The sequence below is a fragment of the Balaenoptera physalus genome (genome assembly GCF_965194825.1).
Source record: "Balaenoptera physalus genome assembly, chromosome: 1".
Taxonomy (NCBI): Eukaryota; Metazoa; Chordata; class Mammalia; order Artiodactyla; family Balaenopteridae; genus Balaenoptera; species Balaenoptera physalus.
This window is the reverse complement of record NC_138882.1, coordinates 112,639,104-112,661,798: the sequence shown is the minus strand read 5'-3', so window position 1 is coordinate 112,661,798 and position 22,695 is coordinate 112,639,104. Positions and strand designations below refer to the sequence as shown.

General features: G+C 40.4%; 2 protein-coding genes across 8 annotated transcripts in view; one reads left to right on the top strand and one right to left on the bottom strand.

Annotated features, from left to right (window-relative positions):
• Window positions 1–1,656, bottom strand: part of ALG14 (ALG14 UDP-N-acetylglucosaminyltransferase subunit) — a 103,175-nt gene extending 101,519 nt beyond the window's left edge. The window contains exon 1 of one of the 2 annotated variants that reach the window (XM_082409581.1): window positions 1,369–1,656. In XM_082409581.1, the coding sequence (XP_082265707.1) occupies window positions 1,369–1,504 (136 nt within the window). In that variant the 5' untranslated portion in view covers window positions 1,505–1,656. The remainder of the gene's footprint in view (window positions 1–1,368) is intronic. The other variant, XM_082409582.1, reaches the window with a different exon arrangement.
• A 2,481-nt stretch (window positions 1,657–4,137) lies between these two features.
• Window positions 4,138–22,695, top strand: part of LOC309668451 (TLC domain-containing protein 4-like) — a 96,977-nt gene continuing 78,419 nt past the window's right edge. For 2 of the 6 annotated variants that reach the window (XR_014268242.1, XR_014268243.1), the window contains exon 1: window positions 6,729–10,782. Coding sequence is in view for 1 of the 6 variants with exons in the window: in XM_082478322.1 (XP_082334448.1) it covers window positions 10,660–10,782 (123 nt within the window). In the remaining 5 variants the exon portion in view is untranslated. Of the gene's footprint in view, window positions 4,403–6,698; window positions 10,783–22,520; window positions 22,586–22,695 lie in introns of those variants that run through there. The other 4 variants (XM_082478320.1, XM_082478319.1, XM_082478322.1 and 1 more) reach the window with 4 other exon arrangements.

Below are 22,695 nucleotides of genomic sequence, written 5' to 3'. Positions count from 1 at the left end.
CTCAGTGAGGATAACTAATTTGCACAAGATCACCAAATTAGTAAGTGGCAGAGATGTGATTCAACTCTGGTGTTATGTTCATTTAGAGGCACGTGGTCCTAACCTCTGCATGGTAGGAAGCAGTAGAGTAGTGCCAACAGCTCTGTAGAGCAGGGTTTAAAATACCCTTACGCGATCTTCATGGGGCTTGCCTCCCCACATCCAACTCAGTACCATAGTGCCCTCGCACCTCTGATCATCCCAAGTGCTATGGCCTTCTTTTCACACCCTCGCAGCCCTCAACGCCCCAGCTCCCCCTTGTCTGGCTACTTCTTAGTCATCTTTCAAGTCTCAGTTTAGACATCACGACTTCCAGGAAGCTTCCTGTCTCAAGTTCAGAAAAAGTGGCGCCCAGCGTGAACTTCCATAGCAGTTTTTACTTCCCAGGTTATAGCACTTATTGTGGCAAGCACCCATTCTGCTTTTCGTTTTCTGTTAGTTTTTCTATATTCTCCATTTCATTCACTGCTCTGTCCTCACAGCTTTCACACTGCTTGGGACATAGTCAGCACTCCACGGCAAGTCGTATTCGTCAGTTTTGTTATTTCCAGGGCTTAGCTTAGTGCCTGACCTCCCCTATGGCTCAAAATACATTAGGTGAATAAAGTAATGAATTACACGTGGACATAAGTTTAGACCATTTGCTAATACTTATAATATTATGCTATCCGGATGCAATCTCCTGGCATTTCTGAATGTACACAGCATGTATATGTATCGCTCTGTCAGAGCTGTCCATTTAAAGCGGTACGCCTACAGAGCTGGCCGACTCCGTTCGGATTGTATTACCTGATTGCACAGGTTGTTGTTCATCCCCCGGCACAATATCCTGAAGTGTGTATTGTTCTCCCGTTAGTAGGTAATTGTTTCTATCCTCGTGGATTTTGTATATGTATATTTATAAATGTGATAATTCGCTTTGTCTCGCTTATCATGTAGTATTCGTGATTCCTAAATTAAATCCCAAATGCCTAGATTAATAATGCAAAACAGCAGTTTTTATTCAGGCAAATTGCATGTTACCATCACGGGCTTCTGTGTCCTCTCTGTTCACTAACAATTTGTTAGAAAAATATACGCTACAGAGACGCTTAATTACAGACAAGTGTAAGTAACTCATTTGTCATTAAAAATGCGGCCTGGGCCACATCAACAACAGACCAGCATTTTGCCCAGCCTGGGCAGACCCGCTCCAGTCCCGCAGAGAAACTACAAATCTCAGCATGCAACGCTGCACAAAGTGCTAGGGGCCCTGCGAACAGCGCAGCGGTGGACTCTGGGGTTTGTAGTACGCGACCCGAGCCCGCCAGTCACCGCCCGGATACTCACCGGACCCAGCCACCACCAAGAGGCTGAGAGACCGCCGGGGCACAGCGGCGCGGGGACGCAGCACTACCCATAGCCGCACTGCCAGCAGCACGGCCACGGTTCCTGCCGCCGCCGCGAGGATAAGGGTGCCACCCATTCGAAGACAAGACGCATGCGTGCTATCCCCCGGCGCCGGCCGCAGGAGCGGTGAAAGTTCAAAACTACGGGCGCTGCGGAGACCCAAACTCGTGGTGTGTGCCTCTTGGTGGGCGGGGCTTGTTGGCGGTGGGAGGAGTTCAGGGCCAGAGGCGGAAGCCTGGCCTCAGACCACTCCGCTGGGTGCCCGGCGGGATTCTGCGCACGTACCGCCCATGCGTAAACTGAAATTCGCGGATTAAAGCGGTGGAGCAGTTTGGTTTCGGTTCGTGAGGAGGTGAGGCCAGCTGGGCGCCCTAAAAAGGACCTCCCAAGTTAGCAGGTGTTCCAAATTAACTAACTTTGTGAATTACACCTGAGGCCAGTGGCATACGTGCCAAGGGAAATGTTTCTGTTGCACATGCACAGCTACTGAAAGTGCTTGCCAGTGAAAGGTACCTTGGTACAAAAAATTGAATTTCGGGTTCTCATCCAAATCTCCTCTTTCCCAGCACTCATATTTTTAATTTTTCTAGTCTTTTTCACAGATCTCAGTGTGACCAGAGTAGCTAGCTGAGGGCGATCACCTCAAGTTACGGCATGTTCCTGAGAGCAGTGGAAGTTCAGTGGTTCAGGGTAGTGAGATAGAGAAAGAATCGTCCTATTCAGTTAATTTTACCACAAAGGCAACACCTCCCCCAATCCCAATTTTGCTTATTTTTATGTTTACTTAATCCACATTGTAGCAATATAAAAAGGCTGAGATTAGAGAAGCCCCTTCACCCCAAGTGTAATTTGCCTTCAGTCCCCAATGGACCTGTAGGTTAGATAGGACAAGTATACAGATGAGTAAACAAGTCCAGAAAGGTGAAACAGCTTGCTCAAGTGAAATAGTGGCAGATGTAGATTTAGAAACTGGAAACCCTAACTGCTGCTGCATAGGAGTTTACGCCGTGTATTCCTTTGCCAAATTCAAACTTCCTTGATTTTCAAACTTGCTTAGATCTTAGAATGTGTTTTTAAAAATGCAGCCTTGGGCTTCCCTGGTGGCGCAGTGGTTAAGAATCCGCTTGCCAATGCAGGGGACATGGGTTTGAGCCCTGGTCCGGTAAGATCCCACATGCCATGGAGCAACTAAGCCCGCGAGCCACAACTACTGAGCCCACGTGCCACAACTACTGAAGCCCGGGCGCCTAGAGCCCGTGCTCCGCAACAAGAGAAGCCACTGCAATGAGAAGCCTGCGCACTGCAATGAAGAGTAGCCCCTGCTAGCCACAACTAAAGAAAGCCCGCATGCAGCAACGAAGACCCAACGCAGCCAAAAATAAAATAAAATAAGTAAATTTATTTTAAAAAAAAAATGCAGCCTCTCAGAGTACAATAGGGAGCTCCTGAATCAGAATCTCCAGGGGAGAGGACTGAGGTCAGCTCCTCTAACCAATGTGTCTATTTCTATCAGCAGGCAAGTTTGGGAGACATTTAGGTACTTTGTAGCATCATTTTCTGGCTAATGGACCTCACATACTTCCTGTATTCTATCAAATCCTCTTAACCCTATATCCTCACAATAAGGTCATAAGGTGAATATTATTCCCCTCTTTACAGATAAAGAAAAGGATTCTATAAAAGTTAAATAATTTGCCTAAGGTTAGCTAGTGGGGAATTCCCTGGCAGTCCAATGGTTAGGACTCTGCGCTTCCACTTCAGGGGGCACAGGTTCCATCCCTGGTCGTGGAACTAAGATCCTGCATGGTGTTAGTAAGTGGTGGAGAAATTTTATAATTGTGGGCTTAGAAGTCAATGCTTCTCAAATTTTGATGGAATCAGAATCCCCTGGGCTTACAAATACGTAGTTGGAAGTCCAGCGGTAGGGCCTCTGGCACAGTATGAAAAACAGCTTAAGAATATTACAAAAGATGTAGTTTTATTTCATCTACCCACTCTGCCATTCCCAGCAATGGCTTCAGCCTAAGACTCTCTGCCATCATGCTTTTAAAAGAAGACATTAGTTGTCTCAGAAATTTACATCCAGGCAGGGCAGTCTCCAGATTTCAAGAGGTTATCTTGTCCTTGGGTCTTTTTTTTAAGAGTGAGGAAACCTTTTCCAGAACCTCCCACAGCAGACTTTCACTCCTTTTGGCAAAATTAATATCACTTGCCCCTTCATAAAAGGAATGAGACCACAAATCTGGCTGAGGTAGGATGGAGGATGGCATACAACTCACCTGTGGTATCTGGCAGTTTGGTGGAGGGTGGGTACTGAACAAAACGGACCTTCTCTTGGAGAGGAGGATGTTAGGGGAGGGTGGAGGAAAGATCATTGCTGGGTAGGCAAATAACAGTGTTTGGATTGCTGCAAAGGTAATGCGTCTGAGCTGGTGTTGTAAACTGACACAGGCAATGCGGATGTTTGGCTTATTAATAATGTTAGTCTCTAGGCCCCAAAAGACACCCCTGCATTCCCTAGTACCCATCCCCTCACTACTGTCATTACCTGTGTCTGTACGAAATATCAGTTTGATCACACTTAGTTGTAGATGGAATGAATGGGGAGTGATCAAGCATTTTAGTGGCTGCCAGTAAATGCAGAGAATCAAAGAGGGTGGAATAGCAGACGTTGTTTGGAGTTATTGGTTGATTATATTTTGAATTAAGTCTAGGGTCAAACCGTTCAGTGTTCCTGACAAGGAAGTTGAGGACTGCAGGGAGGAGCTGGGTGGCAGGTGGAGACAGGAACAAAGTTGGGAACTCCTGAACACAATAAATCAGGAGTGTTTTATTCACCCACAAATTGCTGGGTGAGCTGAGTCCTGGGCTGTGACAGGCACGGAATATAATTAAGAGGTGAATAATATGTACTGGATTAATCAGAAAAGGCAGGACTGAACAGGACGAAGCAACTAAAATTTCTCTTGGGAAGGTAAGTTGCATTGACAATGCAGTTAACAGTTGCACAGAGGTAAATTATACTGTGTGAAAAGCATGAAAATGTATTGATAATTGATAAACTGAATAATAGTATTGAGCCATAATCAACCATAAGTAAAGTCTGCCTGGGAAGTGATTTTTATTATCTTCTTAAACCTATTTTCTAAAGTTTCTGTGACAAATACTATTCATGAATATTTTTAAAATTAAGATTATTGTGCACTATTGAATGGAATTGTACTTGTTAATTTAGTCAGCATATTTAATGAGCACCTGCTACGTGCTAGATTTAGGTGCAGGGGATCTTGTATGACAGTAGTAGTCCAGACAAAAACCTTAGACGAGGAAGATGACAGTGGGAGGTAGAAGAGGGTAGATTTGAGATATATTTTATGGATAGAGTCAGTAAGACTCATTGATGGATTAGATATTGGGAATCAAAGTGGCTCTTAGATTTTTGGCTTCAAAACTGGCTGGATAGTGTCATTTGCTCAGACTAGACAGACAGGAAGAGAAGCAAGTTTTTGTGAGCGGAGAAAGGGGAGGAGATGATGAAAAGGAAGTGTTCTGTTTTGGTTGTTAGTTTGAATAGCCTGTTAAACATCCAAGTAGTTGTGTCAAATAGGCAGTTTATGTATAAATCTGAAGTGTGGGTTAGAGCTAGAGGTATAAATTTAGAATTCAGCATGTAGATGGTATTTAAAGCCGTGGGACTGGGTGAGATCACCTGGGGAGGGAATTTAGGTCAGTCCCGTCCGACAGAAGTTTCTGCAATGATGGAAATGTTTTGTGTCCACGTTGTCCACTAGACACATGGCCTGCTGAGCACTTGAAATGTGGCTAGTGCTATGGAGGGACTGAATTTTAATTTTATTTCATTTAAATTATTTTAAATTTAAATACATTGGCATTAGCCAATGGCTAATGTATTCGATAGCTTAGGATAGAGAAGAGTCTGGGATCATTAATATTTAGAGGTCTAGTCAAGAAGACTGGGCCAGCAAAGAAGGTGGAGAAGAAGAAGCCAGGAAGATAGGAGGAGAATCAGGAGATAATGGTGTCCACAAAAACCACAGGAGGAAAATGATTCAAGAATGGGAGTGCAGTTAGCTATGTCATATGGTGCTGATAGGTGGCATTAGGTGACTTGGGAACAAATTAGTCACTGGGGATCTAAACAGGAGCAGCATTTCCATGGAAGGGTGGTTGTGGAAGGCAGATAGAAATGGGCAGAGGAGAGAATGGGAGATGAAGAGAAGCAGTGTCTGTAGACAGTCATTTCAAGTTTTTCTTTGGAGGGGAATGGAAAAATTGGATGGGAAATATGAGAGAATTTGTAATCAAGGGAATGTTTTTTTAAGATGGGAGTTAACTGACATATTTATTTGATGTTAAAAATGATCCAATAAAGGAAAATTGATTTAGGTGAGAAAAGGAGTGAGGACAGGAACACATTTATCTTAAAAATGAAAAGGGTTGGAATCTTGAGCACAAGGGGAGCAGTTGGGCTTTGATAGGAGGGACCCTTATTCCACAGTAACAGAATGGAGGGCAGGGATATGGATGCAGGTCCTGGGAGGTTTGTAGAATTGGTGGTGAATAGATAAGGGTGTGGAGACTGGGGGTGCAGAAGAGTATGAGAAGCTCAAGAAGAAAGAAGGTATGAAATAATCACCTTGAAGAGTAATTGGCATACTCACCAGGATCAGCCTAGGATTTCTGGGCAGATTGAGATGCCCATCTGTAGCTTGTGATAACAAATATAGAGAGAAACCAGTGGGCGTGATTTTATGTCTTTCCCCCCCACTGGAAAAGGCAGACAGTTGGCTTTAACCACAGTTAGATTTTTGACAGGTGACTACATAAGAGAGAAGTTTCTTTTCAAGGGAGTGAGGTCCATGGAATTTCCTCTTGACATAGTGGAAAGTGAAGACAGGGTATGGAGGTGGGACAGTGGATGAATCGTGGAAGAGTATAAGGCCAGTGGACTGGAGGCCTAAAGAAAGTTGAAAAATTGCAATGAAAAACTAGAGTCAGTGAACTATAGATATAAGAGGTGGTGATCAGAGAGTGGGATGCTTGAAGGAAATATTGTCTTATTGCTGGTGGTAGTATTTAGGGTATGACAATAGGAATGGATGAAGAAGATCATTGGGGGTCACTAAGGGGTAGAGAGGAAGCAAATGAGCTCGGAACTCAAGTCTTCAAAGAGTAAGAGGTTGAAAGATGACAGCAACCTAAAAGAGCATTGGTTATAAGCTAGATATGTTCCATTTGTCCTTCCAGATCCACGTTTCTCCACCCCACTCAGTGCCATGGGAACTCAAACCTGGATTAAATCAACAGGTTTCCTTGCTCTCTGGTTCTGGTTGGGTTTGGCCAAGGGGGATCCTCAGCAAATTGGATGGAGAGAGGCTGTGCCCCTGAACTGAAGATTTCTGCTCTTCAATGTGGCCTTCTCTACACATCTCTCTCCTTCTGGGTCCCAGAGCGCCCTTTCCTTGTTCCCTCAGGCTAGGGGTGGTAACAGTTCCGTTGTTAGTAACCCTGAGTCACTGTACGATCCCTTGTGCCTTCCCTACCTCATTCACACCTTTGTAAATACAGTTGACCCTTGAATCGCACAAGGTTGAACTCTGGGCATCCGCTTATATGTGAAGTTTTTTCAATAGTAAATACTTCAGGACTACATGATCTGTGGTTGGTTGAATCTGTGGATGCAGGAACTGTGGATGGAACCACAGATATAGAGGAACCATGGATATGGAAGGCCGACTTTAAATGATGCTAGGATTTTCCATTGCACAGAAGGTTGGCACCTCTAACCCCTGAGTTGTTCAAGGGTCAGCTGCAGTCCCTTTATTAAATCATCCTCAAATTAACCTAATGCACGTGTGCCATCTGTATCCTGTTGGGGATGCTGATACAGGGTGGTACAACGGCATGACCAGAACTTCAAAGGAGCTGGAGTTTTGGAAAGAAGGAGAAAGCTACAAATGGTTTGGAAGCAGTGATAGGGGTCAAGAGGGGTACTTTCCCCACCTCCCGTGTGGGTGTGAGAATCAAACGGCCACTATTTGAGAAACATATTGAGGAAATGTGGGAGAGCAAGGGTTCAGCTTATGCAGCAAAGTGGAGAAGACATTCAGAAAGAAGTTGAAGATATAGAGGAAGTTTGCAGATACAGATCAGGAGGTCCAGAGGTGCACTGAAAGTGTTTGAAAGGTGGTGAGGCATGCGAGTTGGACCAGATTTGGGTATTTACAAGTAACTACAGAGACAAGAATCAGGATGATACTGGCTCATCTGGGAGGCTTCTGGGGATTGAAGTAAATAGGGGTGAGGGCAGGCTCTCAGTTCAGTTCTACTATTACCTGTTATGTGCTGCACCCGGGGTCGGGGCAGGGACAGTGGTAAGGCAGTTGACAGTTAACACCCAAGCAGTGATTTAACAGTGATCCTGGCTATATGAACTGTGTACCTCTTACCAGAGCCTCCTAAAGAAAAGTCACCTTCTCACGCTCTCATGGGCTGCCTGGGAGGGTGGGCTGCTAGGAAGCCTGGCAGCTAAGCTGTTCCCACCAGAGTTCAACAATCTTCAGTCCTAATGAGGGTGGTAAAGAAAAATGAAGCTTTTCTGCAAGAGCCAGGGAGACCCACTTTGATCAGCATCATGTTTGCCCATGATAAGGTAGGATAAAGCTGGAAGGGAGTTCCTAGTCTGGGCCAGAGACAGAACTGTGGCCACCAGGACTGATGGTTGTATGTTTTAACATTAAAGATCTTCTGGAAGGTTGGGTAGGATGGGTGACAGAAATTGTGCCAGTAGAACCCAAATATCTGAATTATAGCCAAGACTTTTTTTTCCTTGTCAGATATACTTTATATATATTTAAGTCACGACCTTTTCCTGGATGAAGCCACTTCCTAGGACTCCTTGAATGCTAACCCTTGAAGGCCATTATATAATCCTTAACTGGCATTTTACTGTGTGCTTACTATATGCTAAAGCCCTGAGAACATGATTTAACTTATCTAATGCTCACAACACCCCCATGTGGTAGGCATTATGATGATCCCCATTTTGCAAATGACAGAGAGATCACATCATTTGCTCTGAGTCACAAAGCTAGGACTTGGTAGTCAGGATTCAGAAAAGCTCCTTACAGTATCACTAAATGTATTTATTGTATATTTACACCAGCTTTTGTGCTATATATTAAAGAAAGAAAGATAGAAATATAGTATCATTTACTATGCCCAACTTTTCATTTATAAAATTAGAACTAAATAGGAGAAAGAGGATTTTGAAAAGTGGCTTTTTCACATGCCAGTCAAGAATTGCTCTTCTGTTTTCTAGCTTTTTCTCCAAGTACATTAAAAAAGGATACTAGATTAGATAGATAGGTAGATAGATAGATAAACATATGTATGCCTCTCTCTCTTTCTCTCCCTCCATATAGTTTATATAAATATATACATATACATATAAATATATATATATCTTGATTCAAGCCTTGTTTAAGATGAATTTACAGTGAAATTACTAGACATGCTAATTTTGTTCTTTCACTTTATGTCCATTTATCTCAGGTAAACCTTTCCAGATATGTTTATAAATCCCTTGCCCTAGCCTTGTGCACCCAAAATGCCTTTTCAGTTCCAAATTTAACAAGACATTAAAATCTTATTTAAAACTACATTCCCAAACTATCACGGTATCATACCAACTTATACCATTTACTAATGACAAACACAATAAAAGTAGCTTCTTTAATTTTCAAAGTTACCATATTTTCAGTTTTAGACTTTTATAAATAAACAATTCTATTTCTGCACATAACACTGCTTGTCTTTGAAATCTGTTGAATTAATTTTCTCCTCATTCCAACCCTCCCTCCCCGCCAAAGCCTCTGCCCAACACCTCCATCAAGTCCGTCTTTTCTTCTTCATCGTACATCTGCCCTTTTTTCTCTGTTTTTCTCAAGTTCTTTTCTGCTTCCATAGAGCTTTTTGTCCTTGATAGAAACACACAAATTATGTCTTCACTCTTATCTGACTATACATTATTCCTTAACTGTATATGAAAAAAAAAAGAAATTTATATACATAATCAAACATGCAGTCTACCATTTAGTAGGCTTTTATATAGTTTCTCAACTACCTCTCACAACCATCCTATGAACTTAAGTACTCTTATTATCCCCATTTTGTAGGTGAGGAAATTAAGGCCTTAACCATGCTAAGTCTACACTGCTGGTGCTCTGATTTGACTTCCTATGGATGTACTGCAGCCAGCTAGTGGCTTCAGGGAATATAGTGATGTTACTTAGGGAAGGTAATTAATGCAGAAAATATGTTACATTAAGAAGAAGGGGATAAGAAGAATGAAATTTACAGATGTGCCACCTAAAGCTTAGTGTTATTTTCTCTCGGAAATTTTGTGTAAATATTATATGAATATACTTTACAACAGTGGATATGTAGCTCTTGCTGTGCCCTTTAACCTGGTTTCTTCTCTGCGTCTCCATGATTTACTTAATATACTGTTCATCTTTCATCTATATTAGGTGCCCTATTCATTGTGAATCCCTTCTGAATTTGTTACAAACAGGCTTGACAATTTACTGGAAAACCGTTTTTGGATAGAAATTTCAAATTACTTAGCTATTTCCCAAACTTAAGATTCCCTTCTCCACACCAGTGCTCCAGTGGGATCTTTGCTGGTTATATTTGTTTTGGAATAAGTTAAAAGATAACTTAAATGAACCTGAGAAAGTCTTAACACTTTGTAATACTTTATTAATGTTTACCTAGGGAACTGTGGAATAACTGTGTCTTAACTTAGAAATTTAAAAGAATCTCTAAATTTCCCTTTCTGAAAAGATGCTATGAACTAAACAAAAACTTTATGGTCAGTTTCGTCCACCAATTATGCCTTCTCTCCTGAATCTTTAACTACTGACTCTCATTGTATCTTTGCCCTTGGCCTATAACGCTCAAGTCTCTCCCATTAAAAAATAAAAGCACAGTCAATAAAACCCTCCCTCAATCAGCCTGGCTCAGCATAACTCCTTTAAACTACCAGTCAGGCACAGCCCAACCACATTAAAATGGCACTCCAGACTTTAACCACACCTTTTATCCCTTTGCCAGAGTGTTTTTCCACTCCCAGTCTATTTTTAAGCAATTGGGCTATTTCGTGGAACTGAAGCCTTCTGGCGTGCACAGAGCAAAGTTATTTTTCTGATGCTGAGAGGCAGTCATCCTGAACGTGTGGCCAGGCAGCCTGTTTTTGGTGAACTCCAAGCATATGTGGGCTCCTCTCAGCATATGGAAGAAGCACGGCCCTCCCAGCGCTACAGAAGTCAGGTATGGACTGACACAGGCCTTGCCCTAGAATAACACTGTCCTGTGCATACTGGTTACCTCTACAATATACTGACCCAAAGAGTTTCTGAGTGTCTGAGAGCTTGGTTGAATTAGTACTTGTTCACAACGCACATTATGTATATGCTGGGCAGCTAGAACTGTGGACCACCCTAGTCTCTAGGAGCCAATACCCCAACTCCCGGAGGCTGGTTCTCATCCACATGCCAGTGGAACTAGTTATAACTAGTTGCCATCTTATCTCTTCTTTCCTAAAAAGTCAGTGTTCTTAAAGACTAGTCCATGCTTGCTGTCATGTTTTTCTTTGTTCATTTTCACTCCTTAATTCACTGAAATCTAGCTTCTGCCATAATTATTCACTAGTAACTGCTAGATTTTCAAATCCAAAGAACATTTCCTTTTCTAGTTTTTCCTTGTCTTCTCTCTCAGGCAATTGAAATTTTTCTCCCGTTGACTTTCATTACTCCATTTTCTTCCTATTCTCCTCATATCACAGTTGTTCTACCTTCATATTCTTCCAGGGTCTTTTTTTCTCTGTCTAATTCCCTTAAAATAAATTTTAAGAAAACTTTTTATTTAAAAAATATATTCAGAAAAGAACTGGAAATAATAAAATGGAAACTTGGGTACCCACCAACTAGATTTTGCCTTCCTCCCTTCCTTCCTTCCTTCCTTTCCTTCCTTCCTTTTTCAGACTATCATTTTCTTTCTAAGAAACAAAATGCTTATTTATCCCTCCCTCCCCCACTTTGGCTTTTTATTTCTGAGGTTTCTTAACATTAGCTGTCTTTTCTCCCAGGTCAATTGTTGTCATAATAAAATCCATTCTCTTCTTTTTTTTTTTTTTTTAAATAAATTTATTTATTTATTTATTTTTAGCTGTGTTGGGCCTTCGTTTCTGTGCGAGGGCTTTCTCTAGTTGCGGCGAGCGGGGGCCACCCTTCATTGCGGTACGCGGGCCTCTCACTATCGCGGCCTCTCTTGTTGCGGAGCACAAGCTCCAGACGCGCAGGCTCAGTAGTTGTGGCTCACGGGCCTAGTTGCTCCGCGGCATGTGGGATCCTCCCAGACCAGGGCTCGAACCCGTGTCCCCTGCATTGGCAGGCAGATTCTCAACCACTGCGCCACCAGGGAAGCCCCATTCTCTTTTTTCTGGTCACATGTTCACGCAACTGGAGATTACATTTCTTATCCTTTTTTGCAGCTAGGTATGATTTTGTGGTTAAGTTCTTGCCAGTGGAATATAGCTAGAAGTGATGGGTACAACTTTTGCCTTACCCTTTTAAAAGAAGATGGCTTGCCTTGGACTGCTTTCTGTCTCCTTCATAGACATGTCTGTGACCAGCTGCAGCCATGAAGATGAGGAAGACATGGTAGGAGAGGATGGAACAACAAGATAGAAGGAATCTGGGTCCTGAATGACCTCATAGAACAGAGTGCCCTGTCAGTCTAGGCCCAACTATGATGTGAACAGGAAAGAAACTTCCATTTTCTTTATGTCACTGATTTCTGGGGTCTCTTTATTACAGCAATATAGCATTTACTCTAATACAAAAATTGATACCTGGAAATAGGGAACTTCTAATAGAATCTTAAAACATATAGCATTACCTTAACAGTCAGACAATTGGCAGTGAGGAAACAGATCTTGCAGGCTGGAAAACTGATGATCCTTGTAATACCGTTGCAAAATATTGTAGACATTTCTCCTACTCAACTTGGAAGGCTGACCATGTTCCTTCTATGGCTGAATTTTAGGGGAAGCATTTGGGGAGAACCAGAATATAAAAGTGTGATGGTTGCTCCTCACTGAATTCAGCAAGATTTTTTGAGAAAGAAATGAGCTCACATAAGAAATGAGGGGTTTGCAAGCAGAAATGGAAGGAAATAAAGTGTATAGAAAATTGGGGCCTCACGGGGTTGGAAAATCCAACTATTTCTGTAGCCCAAACAGAAGGTAAAAGACTGTTTTTCAGAGACTTTCTTAAAGCCCTCCCATTAAGATTCCTCAGACAAAGAAAGAAATATAGCCTTCCAGCAAAGATCAGACTGAGGATGTTACCCTCACTTATTTTGTAAGATTACGTCAAATTAGCCACCACTAAAACAATGAAAAGAGGAATGGGTAGAGCATAGAAACTACAGAATAAGCTAGTTTAAGAGCCAGATCCAGAAAAGAACTTTGGTACCATTTCTGGCACATAGACTAGAGATGAATAGTACAAAAGCCTATTAAGTTTTTGAGGAAATTGCATTACTAAAGAAACCATAAATCTGACCTGCAAAAGCCATTCATTGTTTGTGTCCTCAGACAGTCTCCAGGCCAGCATAGTCTCCAACGTCCTCTTCAATCTTGAACCTGGTGAATGATGGACAAGGAAGAACCTCCCAGAGGGTGAACCCAGGGGTCTTCAGGCATAACAAAAGGCATCCAGAAGGGTTCATCAGGGAACTTCTTCCATGGTCAGGGCAAAAATTTCTGTCTGGAAAGAAAACTATTAAGGATTACTGCTTGCTATATGTTTCCCATTCTTTCCTTTTTCAAATGGAAGTTTTTATTCTATTCCTGATCCACCATTGCATATTGGGTTGAAAGTAGGGATCAAGTAACTATTTTTTGGTTTATATGTCATTGGACTATATGTTGCCACATCTGGACAAGACAGAGAAAGCTGTACTTTCCCTGGAGGTAGTAGACCTTGAACTGGCTATGGAAATGAATAGGCCCACAGATGGTCTCTGTTAGAGAGGGAGATTGAGAGGTATGGGAAGAAGAGTGCACTTAGATATCTGGATGGTCTGAGGGATTGACTGAATCTCTTTGTTTACCTTTACCTGAACTAATGCAGTCTTCCTGGGTGTTATGATTTGTATATTCAGAAACCTATCACCTGCATAATGACAACTTTCAATTTTGTATGTCCCACCAGGATTCTCTTTTATATTCTAGACCTATATTATCCAAATACTGAACACCTCTGCATAGATTTATCACAGGAGAAACCTTAATCGCCACATGTCCAAGACTGAAATGATTTCATTTCTCCTTAAACATGTACCTCCTCTGTGATAGATTGCAATAAATGGTCACAAACTCATCCCATCCCTCTACACACGCCCCTTTGCATTGTGACTTTTTGTTCTTCTCATCAAGAAGTGGACTCTAGGTCTCCACCTCCTGGTGTCTGGGCTTGCCTTGTGACTTGCTTTGATCAATAAAATACAGCAGAAGTAATGACGTGGGAATTATGAGCCTAGACCTCAAGAGGCCTTGCAGGCTTTGCTCTCACTCTCTTGGAAAGCTTCTGTCATTAATGTGAAGAAACCTGGGCTAGTCTCTTTGGGCATGAGAAGCTATGTGGAGAAAGGTGCCCAGCTGACATCCAGCACCAACCACTAACATGACTGGCAACATAATGTGCAAGGCGCACCAACCACTAACATGACTGGCAACATAATGTGCAAGGCGCAGTAGGGCCCCTTGTTTCATAATTATTAAGAATTTTAAGACAGCAATAGCAGAACAGTGAACCAAGCACAAGTTGCATGCGCATGCAGCTGGCCTTGATTGCTAGAGAAACCATTTTGGAGCATCAAGCCCTTGCCAAGCTGCCACAGCTGACTGTCACCACGTGAGTGAGCCCAGGCAAAACCAGCAGAAGAACGTCTCAACCAAGTTCATTCCAAATTGTCAACCCACATAACCGTCAGCTAATAAACAATTGTTGTTTTAAGCCATGAACTTTGATGATTGTTTGGGCAGCAATAAATAATTAAGTCATCCTTATAATCTCTTATACTGGATAATTACAGCCTGAATCAATTAAACTCGCCCACACTTTCAACCTCATCTTATGAGGCTTGAAGAATTCTTTACGCTATCTGCTTCCCTATGTGTTCTCTCCTTACCCAGAAGTAAGTGTTGTAGAGTCAGACTACTGTGGTTTAAATTCTAGGTCCTCCCATTCTAATTGTGTGACCTTGGACACATTATTTTACCCTTTTGTGCCTCTATTTCCTTATCTGCAAAACAGAGCTAACCTTGTGTTTTTTTATGAGGGTCTGTGAAAGTTGAATGAGTAACACGAACAGCACTGAACACAGTGACTGTACTCAATAAATGTTAGTTATTATGATCACCTTGGATTTAACACACTACCCGTGAGATTCAGGATGAAACCTGCAGGAGGACTGCAGAAGACTTCTGGGGTTGTACAGGAATTCAGAGAGGTAAAAAGAACAACAACAACAACAACAAAAAATAACAGACATGGTCTGAGAGAAACTATAAAGTAGTATGAGGTTAGAAACGTGATTTCTGGCGTCAGACTTTCTTCCCTCACATCTCAGCTCTGCCATTTGTTCTGTTTCTTTGGCAAGTTACTTAACCTCTTTAAGTCTTAATTTCATCAACTATAAAGTGGGACCAAGGAAAGGAAATCTCTTATAACATTATTGTGAGGCTTGAATAAGGACTAAATGATTACATCCTATAGGCCTGGCTTATAGACCTCCTGTGAGCCTGGCATATAGAATACGCCCACCACATGATATTTGAAATGTGAGTATTGGTCAGAAAGGCAAGCCAAGATCACTTTGAGAGGAGAATTACCAAATATAAAGTGACACTGTATACAAGACTGTAAGCAGGATATGAGGTAAGAGATTAGGAGCCAAAGAGAGGGTGAACAGATTAAGTTTGGAGATCAAGGCAGAAGTGAAACCATTCAAGACTTTGGTTGCCGCATCAGAAAGTCTGGAAGACATATTACATGTTTCCTAAACCTTTCTGCAAACTATAATGGCAAAGCAGAAAATGCTCTAGGAGCAGATTTTGGATTAGAGGGAACAGTTCAAACAAATCTTAGCATATTCTCCACCAATTAGCCTTTGAGGGTTCTCTCCATTTTTAGGTTGGTTCTTGTCTTTTCCTTCCTCAGCAGTCAAGAACCCATTTATTCAGCAATTATTTATAGAGTACCTTGGAGTGCAACGATGAGTGGCAGACCAATTTCCTGTCCTCACAGAGCCTCGGACTAACAGGAGATTCAGACGATTAAACTAGTAATCTCAGCACTGTGTGAGAATTTAGGGATCAGGGAAAGCTTCCTGGAGGAAGTTACATTTAATGTGAAACTTGAAAAACAGATGAGTAGACATCAACTAACCTGGTGTGTGAGGGAGACATGGTGAGTGTGGCTGCAGGGAGAGAAGAATATTCCAAGTAAAAGAACAGCATATGCAAATTCATGGAAGAGAACCAGGAACTTGGGGGAATTCAAAGTAGTTCAATTGTGCTGAAAAATTGAGTTAGGAGCTAGAAATTGCTGGAGAGGAGGCTAATGGGGTAAAATCTACTCTTCTAAGGAATCTGGACTAAGGGCAATGGGAAGCCATTCAAGTGTTTAAGCAGAGGAGTGACATTTAGAAAGAATACCCTGATTATAATATGGAGAACAGAAGGAGCAGGACAGAGAGCCCGCTACCTGAGTTTGTAAAAACGTTTTATTGGAACACAGCCATATCCATTCATTTACATATTGTCTACTGCTGCTTCCAGGCCTTAAGTGCAGAGCTGAGTAACTGACCATCTGGCCCAGAAAGCCTGAAATATTTATGATCTGGTTCTTTAAGAAAATGTTTGCTAATCCCAGGGAGACTACTGTAGTAACCTGGGTAAGACAACATTCCTGCCTTCCCAGCTTTGGGGAAGACTGGAATCCTAGAAAGGCAGTCATTGTCAATAACTGAAGAAATCATGACCTAGATATCAGTGGTGATAATCTGTTGTTTTTCAACTAAATAAGTGTTCTTTCTATGTTTTCCTCTAAGAGTTTTAGAGTATCCAGTCTTACCTTTAGGTCTTTAATCCATTTTGAGTTTATTTTTGTGTATGGTGTTAGAGAATGTTCTAATTTCATTCTTTTACATGTAACTGTCTAGTTTTCCCAGCACCACTTATTAAAGAGACTGTCTTTTCTCTGTTGTATATTCTCTCCTCCTTTGTCATAGGTTAATTGATCATAGGTGCGTGGGTTTACTTCTGAGCTTTCTATCCTGTTCCATTGATCTATATTTCTCTTTTTGTGCCAGTACCATACTGTTTTAATTACTGTTGCTTTGAGGTATAGTCTGAAATCAGGGAGCCTGATTCTTCCAGCTCCATTTTTCTTTCTCAGGATTGCTTTGGCTATTCGGGGTCTTTTGTGTTTCCATACAAATTAAAAATTTTTTTCTTCTAGTTCTATGAAAAATGCCATTCGTAATTTGACAGGGATTGCACTGAATCTGTAGATTGCCTTGGGCAGTACAGTCATTTTGACAATATTCATTCTTCCAGTCCAAGAACATGGTATATCTTTCCATCTGTTTGTCTCATCTTCGATTTCTCTCATCAGCATTTTATAGTTTTCAGAGCACAGGTCTTTTGTCTCCTCAGGTAGGTTTATTCCTAGGTATTTTATTCTTTTGATGCAGTGGTAAATGGGATTGTTTCCTTAATTTCTCTTTCTGATCATTCATTGTTAGTGTATAGAAATGCAAGAGATTTCTGTCTATTAATTTTGTATCCTGCAACTTTACCAAATTCATTGATTAGCTCTAGTAGTTTTGTATTTTTTTTTAAATTTTCTTTAGAGTTCTGATTGTCATCTTTTTTTTCCCCAACATCTTATTTTTTTTTGAATTTTTGAATTTTATTCTATTTATTTTTTTATACTGCAAGTTCTTATTAGTCATCAATTTTATACACATCAGTGTATACATGTCAATCCCAATTTCCCAGTTCATCACACCACCACCCCCACCCCCGGCCACTTTCCCCCCGTGGTGTCCATACGTTTGTTCTCTATATCTATGTCTCAATTTCTGCCCTGCAAACTGGTTCATCTGTACCATTTTTCTAGGTTCCACATATATGCCTTAATATACGATATTTGTTTTCCTCTTTCTGACTTACTTCACTCTGTATGACAGTCTCTAGATCCAGCCACATCTCAACAAATGACCCAATTTCATTCCTTTTTATGGCTGAGTAATATTCCATTGTATATATGTACCACAACTTCTTTATCCATTCGTCTGTCGATGGGCATTTAGGTTGCTTCCATGACCTGGCTATTGTAAATAGTGCTGCAATGAACTTTGTGGTGCATGTGTCTTTTTGAATTATGGTTTTCTCTGGGTATATGCCCAGTAGTGGGGTTGCTGGGTCATATGGTAATTCTATTTTTAGTTTTTTAAGGAACCTCCATACTGTTCTCCATAGTGGCTGTATCAATTTACATTCCCACCAACAGTGCAAGAGGGTTCCCTTTTCTCCACACCCTCTCCAGCATTTATTGTTTGTAGATTTTCCAATGATGCCCATTCTAACTGGTGTGAGGTGATATCTCATTGCAGTTTTGGTTTGCATTCTCTAATAATTAGTGATGTTGAGCAGCTTTTCATGTGCTTCTTGGCCATCTGTAGGTCTTCTTTGGAGAAATGTCTATTTAGGTCTTCTGCCCATTTTTGGATTGGGTTGTTTGTTTTTTTAATATTGAACTGCATGAGCTGTTTATATATTTTGGAGATTAATCCTGTGTCCATTGATTCGTTTGCAAATATTTTCTCCCATTCTGAGGGTTGTCTTTTCATCTTGTTTGTATTTTCCTTTGCTTTGCAAAAGCTTTGAAGTTTCATTAGGTCCCATTTGTTTATTTTTGTTTTGATTTCCATTACTCTAGGAGGTAGATCAAAAAAGATCTTGCTGTGATTTATGTCGAAGACTGTTCTTCCCATGTTTTCCTCTAAGAGTTTTATAGTGTCTGGTCTTACATTTAGGTCTCTAATCCATTTTGAGTTTATTTTTGTGTACGGTGTTAGGGAGTGTTCTAATTTCATTCTTTTACATGTAGCTGTCCAGTTTTCCCAGCACCACTTATTGAAGAGACTGTCTTTTCTCCACTGTATATCCTTGCCTCCTTTGTCATAGATTAGTTGACCATAGGTGCGTGAGTTTATCTCTGGGCTTTCTATCTTGTTCCATTGATCTATATTTCTGTTTTGTGCCAGTACCATATTGTCTTGATTACTGTAGCTTTGTAGTATAGTCTGAAGTCAAGGAGTCTGATTCCTCCAGCTCCATTTTTTCCCCTTAAGACTGCTTTGGCTATTCGGGGTCTTTTGTGTCTCCATACAAATTTTAAGATTTTTTGTTCTAGTTCTGTAAAAAATGCCATTGGTAATTTGTTAGGGATTGCACTGAATCTGTAGATTGCTTTGGGTAGTATAGTCATTTTCACAGTATTGATTCTTCCAATCCAAGAATATGGTATAAATCTACATCTGTTTGTATCATCTTTAATTTCTTTCAGCAGTGTCTTTTAGCTTTCTGCATGCAGGTCTTTTGTCTCCCTAGGTAGGTTTATTCCTAGGTAGTTTATTCTTTTTGTTGCAATGGTAAACGGGAGTGTTTCCTTAATTTCTCTTTCAGATTTTTCATCACTAGTATATAAGAATGCAAGAGATTTCTGTGCATTAATTTTGTATCCTGCAACTTTACCAAATTCATTGATTCACTCTAGTAGTTTTCTGGTGGCATCTTCAGGATTCTCTATGAATAGTATCATGTCATCTGCAAACAGTGACAGTTTTACTTCTTCTTTTCCAATTTGGATTCCTTTTATTTCTTTTTCTTCTGTGATTGCCATGGCTAGGACTTCCAAAACTATGTTGCATAATAGTGGTGAGAGTGGACATCCTTGTCTTGTTCCTGATCTTAGAGGAAATGCTTTCAGTTTTTCAAAATTGAGAATGATGTTTGCTGTGGGTTTGTTGTATATGGCCTTTATTATGTTGAGGTAGGTTCCCTCTATGCCCACTTTCTGGAGAGTTTTTATCATAAATGGGTGTTGAATTTTGTCAAAAGCTTTTTCTGCACCTATTGAGATGATAATATGGTTTTTCTTCTAAATTTGTTAACATGGTGTATCACATTGATTGATTTGTGTATACTGAAGAATCCTTGCATCCCTGGGATAAATCCCACTTGATTGTGGTGTATGATCCTTTTAATGTGTTGTTGGATTCAGTTTGCTAGTATTTTCTTGAGCATTTTTGCATTTATATTCATCAGTGATATTGGACTGTAATTTTCTTTTTCTGTAGTATCTTTGTCTGGTTTTGGTATCAGGGTGATGGTGGTCTCATAGAATGAGTTTGGGAGTGTTTCTTCCTCTGCAGTTTTTTGGAGGAGTTTGAGAAGGATGGGTGTTAGCTCTTCTCTAAATGTTTGATAGACTTCACCTGTGAAGCCATCTGGTCCTGGGCTTTTGTTTGTTGGAAGATTTTTCATCACAGTTTCAATTTCATTACTTGTCATTGGTCTGTTCATATTTTCTATTTCTTCCTGGTTCATTCTTGGAAGGTTATACCTTTCTAAGAATTTGTCCATTTCTTCCAGGTTGTCCATTTTATTGGCATAGAGTTGCTTGTAGTAGTCTCTTAGGATGCTTTGTGTTTCTGCGGTGTCTGTTGTAACTTCTCCTTTTTCATTTCTAATTTTATTGATTTGAGTCCTCTCTTTCTTTTTCTTGATGAGTCTGGCTAATGGTTTATCGATTTTGTTTATCTTCTCAAAGAACCAGATTTTAGTTTTATTGATCTTTGCTATTGTCTTCTTGGTTTCTATTTCATTTAGTTATGCTCCCATCTTTATGATTTCTTTCCGTCTACTAACTTTGGGTTTTGTTTGTTCTTCTTTCTCTAGTTCCTTTAGGTGTAAGGTTAGGTTGTTTATTTGAGATGTTTGTTATTTCCTGAGGTAGGATTGTATTGCTATAAACTTCCCTCTTAGAACTGCTTTTGCTGCATCCCATAGGTTTTGGATCATCGTGTTTCCATTGTCATTTGTCTCCAGGTACTTTTAGATTTTCTCTTTGATTTCGTCAGTGATCTCTTGGTTATTTAGTAACGTATTGTTTAGCCTCCATGTGTTTGTGTTTTTTACATTTTTTTCCCTGTAATTGATTTCTAATCTCATAACATTGTGGTCAGAAAAGATGCTTGATATTCTTTCAATTTTCTTAAATTTACTGAGGCTTGATTTGTGACCCAAGATGTGATCTATCCTGGAGAATGTTCCATGTGCACTTGAGAAGAAAGTATAATCTGCTGTTTTTGGATGGAATGTTCTATAAATATCAATTAAATCTATCTGGTCTATTGTGTCATTTAAAGCTTCTGTTTCCTTATTAATTTTCTGTTTGGATGATCTGTCCATTGGTGTAAGTGAGGTGTTAAAGTCCCCCACTATTATTGTGTTGCTGTCGTTTTTGTCTCTTATAGCTGTTAGCAGTTGCCTTATGTATTGAGGTGCTCCTATGTTGAGTGCATATATATTTATAATTGTTATATCTTCTTCTTGGATTGATCCCTTGATCATTATGTAGTGTCCTTCCTTGTCCTTTGTAACATTCTTTATTTTAAAGTCTATTTTATCTGATATGAGTATTGCTACTCCAGCTTTCTTTTGACTTCCATTTGCATGGAATATCTTTTTCCATCCCCTCACTTTCAGTCTGTATGTGTCCCTAGGTCTAAAGTGGGTCTCTTGTAGATAGCATATATATGGGTCTTGTTTTTGTATCCACTCAGTGAGCCTGTGTCTTTTGGTTGGAGCATTTAATCCATTCACGTTTAAGGTAATTATCAATATGTATGTTCTTATTACCATTTTCTTAATTGTTTTGGATTTGTTTTTGTATGTCCTTTTCTTCTCTTGTGTTTCCCACTTAGAGAAGTTCCTTTAGCATTTGTTGTAGAGCTGTTTTGGTGGTGCTGAATTCTCTTAGCTTTTGCTTGTCTGTAAAGCTTTTGATTTCTCCATCAAATCTGAATGAGATCCTTGCCGGGTAGAGTAATCTTGGTTGTAGGTTGTTCCCTTTCATTACTTTAAATATATCATGCCACTCCCTTCTGGCTTGTAGAGTCTCTGCTGAAAAATTAGCTGTTAACCTTATGGGAGTTCCCTTGTATGTTATTTGTCGTTTTTCCCTTGCTGCTTTCAATAATTTATCTTTGTCTTTAATTTTTGCCAATTTGATTACTATGTGTCTCAGCGTGTTTCTCCTTGGGTTTATCCTGTATGGGACTCTCTGTGCTTCCTGGACTTGGGTAGCTATTTCCTTTCCTATGTTATGGAAGTTTTAGACTATAATCTTTTCAAATATTTTCTCTGGTCCTTTCTCTCTCTCTTCTCCTTCTGGGATCCCTATAATGTGAATGTTGTTGCGTTTAATGTTGTCCCAGGGGTCTCTTAGGCTGTCTTCATTTCTTTTCATTCTTTTTTCTTTATTCTGTTCCGCAGCAGTGAATTCCACCATTCTGTCTTCCAGGTCACTTATTCGTTCTTCTGCCTCAGTTATTCTGCTTTTGATTCCTTCTAGTGTAGTTTTCATTTCAGTTATTTTATTGTTCATCTATGTTTGTTTGTTCTTTATTTCTTCTAGGTCTTTGTTAAACATTTCTTGCATCTTCTCCATCTTTGCCTCCATTCTTTTTCCGAGGTCCTGGATCATCTTCACTATCATTATTCTGAATTCTTTTTCTGGAATGCTGCCTATCTCCATTTCATTTAGCTGTTTTTCTGGGGTTTTATCTTGTTCCTTCATCTGGTACATAGCCCTCTGCCTTTTCATCTTTTCTATCTTTTTCTGAATGTGGTTTTTGTCCCACAGGCTGCAGGATTGTAGTTGTTCTTGCTTCTGCTGTCTGCCCTCTGCTGGATGAAGCTATCTAAGAGGTTTGTGCAAATTTCCTGATGGGAAGAACTGATGGTGGGTAGAGCTGGCTGTTGCTCTGGTGGGTAGAGCTCAGTAAAACTTTAATCCACTTTTCTGCTGATGGGTGGGG